This window comes from Helobdella robusta (genome assembly GCF_000326865.2).
Source record: "Helobdella robusta unplaced genomic scaffold HELROscaffold_17, whole genome shotgun sequence".
NCBI classification, from domain to species: Eukaryota; Metazoa; Annelida; class Clitellata; order Rhynchobdellida; family Glossiphoniidae; genus Helobdella; species Helobdella robusta.
This window is the reverse complement of record NW_008703942.1, coordinates 1,512,488-1,518,295: the sequence shown is the minus strand read 5'-3', so window position 1 is coordinate 1,518,295 and position 5,808 is coordinate 1,512,488. Positions and strand designations below refer to the sequence as shown.

Genomic DNA, 5,808 nt, shown 5'->3' with positions numbered 1-5,808 from the left:
TGATTATTATTATTGTATAAATGTTATTAGCCCACAACACAAAGTTCAAACAAATTTGGTAAAAAACAACGACCAATCGAAATCATATTTGTTTAACGGCTTAAAACTGAAAAACAGTTCAAAAATTTCGTCCATAACAAAATAACAAAAAAGATAAAATTGTGAAAAAGTGAATAACAAGAACAGTCGAAATAATAATAATAAGAGCAGCCGTTCGGAGAAAAGCTGAGGAGGAAGCACTTGCACTTGTTCCATCCAACCTAGATTCCGGAACTTCATATCTCATATTAATTGAAAAATTGTCCGATTCTCTCTTTGCACGTACTCGCATTTTTACGTAAGCGTTCGTGTCAGCCGAATACTTACAGCGCGTTTGTCTATTTTTAGGATTTTCATTTTTGTTATTTATCTTGAAGCCCAATGTTGTTCATTTCATTGTCCGCTGCAATCACAACACCCATTAAATAATTATTATGTCCACAACACACACACACACACACACACATTATTTCATTGTTTAAACTTAAAAGGAATGTTTAATAAAGACCTGAGTTTATTTCGGTTCAGTAATAAGTAAAAATTTTAAAATTTTGTGAAAAAACAGATTAAGTAAGAGTTATCTGTATCAGGCGATAATAACATTCTGACTTAATTTGCTTTTTATTTGTCATTGTTGAAAATTATAAATTAATAATTTTACAATGTCGTCAATTAATTATTTTAGAAATTTTTTTTAAAGTTTCAATCCTGACAGTTCAATAACAAAATTGGTTTAAAATCTCAAGTTAAACCGAGTTGAAATTGGCAGATCCAATTAAATATTAAACAAATTAATGCAAAACTGATCACAGAAACTTTGAAGTTATAATAATAATTAAGTTATGAGTAAAATTTAAGTAAAAAAAATAATTAGATAATGCAAAATGTTGCTTGATTAATGAAACAAAACAAAATTAATGAAAATTAAATTTGCTGAAGTAAAAAAATTAGTCCAAAGTAAAATTTAATGTCACACAAATTCAATGAAATGCAACAATTTCAGTTTGTAATGCAACAAATGCTCTGCAACAAAGGAAACCCCAAAGTTAGGTTATGTCATTTTAGCTCAACTACATTAGTCTATCTAATTACCTAACTAGATGCCACTAAACCACACTTCATGTGGTTGTTATCATCTCCATCGTAAAATGTATACGACTGTTAACAACTACCATCATCACCATCATCGTCATCAACAACAACCTCTTCCTCCTCCTCCTCATTGTCTTCTTCTTCATCATCATCACCAAGCAGTATATATTGGTTCTGCCCCATTTTTATCGGGCCATCTGCATTCATCGCTATCATAGTCACAATTTTCATCGTTTCACTGGCGTTTCATTGCTAACATGTTTGTTTTATTTTCACAAAATTGTGACCATCGAACTGACGCTTCATCATAATTCTAGCATTATTTTTGACAATCAGCAGACAACGACATTTCAACGACATAGGACAACAATCAGAACATCGTAACAACTTAACCACAGTTACATAATCATCCCTTCAACATCACCACAATGACATCATTACAACGCCACCACCCCATAATCAGAATCAATCACAGAATCAGTTGATTTTCACAGGCGTAGGAGCATCGTGTCTTTTCATATGCAGTGACAGGTGATCACTCCTGGCGAAGGCTCTGGTGCATATGGAGCATTGGAACGGCCGGAGACCTGTGTGCTTGCGGTAGTGACGGGTCAGTTCGTCCGACCGCGCGAACTTCCAACCACATCCAATCCAGTTGCAGTGGAAGGGTTTCTCTCCTGTGTGTGTCCTCACGTGAGCCCTATCGTTTGGTGGTAGTGGTAAGTGTGGTTACTTCATTCGATCAGTCATGTTATCGTTTGTATGGTTATTTAGTTTTATCAGTCATTCATGCTGTCGTTCGTGTCGTTGCCTAATTCAGTCATTCAAATATTTGTGGGTATGTTGAAATTTTAAACACGTACTGTACGTACATGGAAAGGTTTAACAAGTTTGCAAATTAAATTATTTTAAAGTTAGAGAAAAATTTGTTGCATCATCACAGAAATGCGTATAACATATGTATTACATTTTGTACAATTAACTTTGTGAACAAGGATTAAAAATATCTTAGACGCGCGACGGTTGATATGAAATGTGGATTGAAAACTTTGAAACGAAATTTTCAATAGAGGCACATCGGAGTGAACGAGAAATAGTAAAACTAATTCACTTGCCGACTAATGAAACGATTTCAATTGAAGTTAACGCAGAAAGTTGACAGTTATAAAAATAATCGTTACTTCCGAAAAAATTTATAACGGGAAGAATATAACTAGTGTATTCTTTGCAGCTAAGCAAGACAAAAAACTTTTCAGTATTAAGAGTACTTCAAAAGGTTGATTCAGATTTCGAACAAAAATTCGGTACCATTATGTCGTTATCGGTTACTGAAAAAGGAAAAACTCGATATCGAAAAATTCCCGGTTTTGTTCAAGATTCAAAGAATTATTCGTACATTTTTTTATATTAATGCATTACTAAACAGATATATATTGTACATTGAGACAGATGAAACAACAAAAACACACATACAGATAGACATTTTAAAATGAGACCGACCTCAAATGAGATGTCTTGGTGTAAGTTTTTTCACAGCCATCATACGGACAGACATGAAAAGCCGGATTGGCTTTCGACGTTAAATTTCGCCTTTTTCCACGTCTCTTAACAGCTTGTGTCTCGCTTACTTGTTGCTGCGCTGAGGTTTGATTGATGATGTTTTGTTGCAGTTGTTGATTTTGGTGCAGTAAGAAGAGTTGAAGTTGTTGCTGAGACAAATGCTGTTGATGTTGCAGATTTTGTTGTAGTTGAAGTTGTTGCTGGGACAAATGCTGTTGATGTTGCTGATTTTGTTGCAGTTGAAGTTGCTGCTGCTCATGAAGATGCATGAAATTGTGTGATTGACTGTGTTGGATAGATTGAAGTGTTGGTATGAAATTCTGTTTGGAAGAGAGTTCGAGAGGTGGATATTGAGGAGATATTGGCGGTGTTGGGAGAGGAAGGAACTGAGAAGTTTGTTGTTGTTGTTGCTGCTGCTGCTCCAGTTGTTTTGCAGGAAGTAGCGGTGTTTTTTGAAGCTGTGTCGTTGCAGGCTCTGTCTCGTATTGAAAGTACTGTCTTCTGATGTTGAACTCACCTATCTGAATTGTTTCTTGCTGTTTATGCTGCAGTTTGGGACTTTGGGTCAATAAGGCATTTTCAATTGGAAGTATTTCTTGCTTGATTTCAGCTTGCGCAATTAGTGTTTGTTTTCTGATTGGTTTTTGTTGATGTTGTTGAAACATTTTTAGTTGAGACTGCGAAAAATATTGTTGCGAAAAGAATTGTTGTAACTGTTGCTCGTACTGTTGAGAGTTATATTTTAAATTTTTCAACAGCTGATGATGGAACTGTTGCATGTTGAACAGTTGTTGCGGATAGTTCGCTGGCATTTGGTTAGCTGCTTCCGGGGTTTGTTTCATTGGATGGCGGAAATTTTGAATCTGTTTTGGTTTTTGCTGCTTTTGATGTTGGGTTTTTGGCTGACGATTTTCTGGTTGTTGAGATTGTGATAGTAGATGTTGCTGCTGCGTTTTTTGTTGCTCAATGTTATTAAGTAGGCTGTCTACGAAGTTGTACTGTGAAATGTCTGGCGGGTTGTCCATCCATTCATTTTCGGTCTTCTCTGAAAATGAATTAATTAAATCAAAAAAACTGTTTTGTCTTTCTGCTATTTTTCTGTCAACGGCATTGCTGTAATTATTGTTGTTGTTGTTAATGTGATCATTGTTGTTGTTAATGTAGTCATTGTTGTTGTTGCTGTTAATGTAATCATTGTTTTTGTTGATAATCGTCTCGTAATCATTCAATGGTTCTTCTTTAATTTTGATCTGAATGTCTTTATCGCATTCCACATGCAATGAGTTCAACGCTTCTTGCATGTTGCGCTCTTTGACGTTGGAGCCTCTATTTTCTTTCTGGTAAATGCTTTGATCGTCGTTTTTTAGTTCTGACAGCAGTGATTCCAATTCTTGAAAATAATCATCATCAATAAACTCTGGTGAAGTTGGAGGTGTTAGCCAGTTATTGATGTCATCTTGGGTTTCGATGTTGTTGTTGATGTTGTTGGTGTTGTTGTTATTGTTTTGGATGATGTTGCTGTTTTTGTTGATCGGATAGAGAGAGGACTTGTTTGATGTTCTACTGAAGAATGGATCGTAAGCATCTTCCTGAAGTTGATGCTCATCTCGTGTGATGTAGCGAGCGCCGTGTTGTGAGATCTCCTGTTGGTGGCTGTCGCTGTGATGTTGCTTTTGTTGTCGCTGCGGGTAGTAGTGGTTGCTAGCACACACGCTATTAAACGGGCTGAACTTCTCTAAACTCTGTTTTAAATTTGAAAAATATTTATAAAATTCGTTATAAATATGAATTTCGTTGATGAATTGAGACCATTTTACTAAATTGTATAAAAGCTGTGATTTTAAATTTTGTGAAAAAACGGATTAAGTTAGAGTTTATGCATTGTTTATCGATCTGTTAATTAATGTAATTTTTTTAGCATTAATTAGAAAAATAATGTTAACAATAATAAATTACCTGATCTTCAAACATTTCTCCTTTTTCGAAATCTTTTCGAATTCGAAATGATAACAACAAATAAATAAAATGTCAAACTAAAATTGATTAACTATATATAATATGTTATCAAAGTTGTCTTATTACTACGGCAAATTTTTTTTGAGATTATGAAAATGTTCTAATTTATTATGTTGGGCTTCTTTGTGGCATCGAAATAAAAAAATAACGAATTAAAAATTTAAAAAATAAATAAACGAAACTAAACAGAAATGAAAATTTGCGAAATGATTTGTTATGAAAAGTTTGAGATTATTTCAATAGAACTTAACAATACCTGCCTTTGCTGCTCAGCCAATCAGAAATCAGTCTATTAATAGATTGCTATATAAAGGTAGTCAAACATGTAAGAAGTTATCTTTCAAGAATCGAATTTAAAGTTAGTTTTGCTGAATAATCTAATGAAATTATTATACTAATTGCATCTATTTCTTAAAATTCATCGCCATACTCCTTGTTATATTCTTTTTTCAATCGATGCCCACAACAAATTCACAATTAATTTAAAATAACTTTCTAGAATGCTTTTAACTAACTTGTACCAATTTTATTCCTCCCAATATACAATTAAAACAATGTGATTCAACCGTAAGGCAATTGGTCCTCCCCGTGTTCTACTCATCTGATCCAGGTGCAAACACCCCATCATGTGCTGAAGTGTTTGATACAGATTTTGTGCGTGTATGTGAGTTGTGTGGCTGTCAAAAGTTTCAAAGCGCTGTTGGACATAGTTAGACACTTCAATGAGTCTACGAAGTATCAGTAATCGATTGGTCGGTTAAACAATGTATATTTGATTGTCAATTTTAATTAATTTTAATTAAAACATTTGAAGTTACATGTAAAAAGTTTGAGGTGTGTTTGTAGTAATGAGCAAAATATTTGTCCAATGAAAACCAAAAAAAAAATATAATTTTAATGTATTGCATGAATATATTTCTCCAGAAAAAATTTAAACTTTAAAAAATTGTTAGAAAACTGGTTATTTAAATGCTAATCAGGAGTGCAAAGTAGTAAGCAAGAATGTTCAAATTAAGAACTAGAACTGCAGAAATACACCATCTAGAACAAAATCTGGTGTAAGAAACTAAAGACCACCACTTTAACATCGATACCTTGCAA

The 5,808-nt window shown here is 33.7% G+C and overlaps 1 protein-coding gene across 1 annotated transcript; it reads right to left on the bottom strand.

The window, feature by feature from the left end:
* Window positions 1-1,608: 1,608 nt before the first annotated feature.
* HELRODRAFT_110500 (hypothetical protein) lies at window positions 1,609-2,960 on the bottom strand (the record flags this gene model as incomplete). Its single annotated transcript, XM_009015969.1, has 2 exons — window positions 1,609-1,831; window positions 2,632-2,960. The coding sequence occupies 2 exons, from the start codon at window positions 2,958-2,960 to the stop codon at window positions 1,609-1,611; spliced, it is 552 nt and encodes a 183-aa protein (XP_009014217.1).
* Window positions 2,961-5,808: the final 2,848 nt, after the last annotated feature.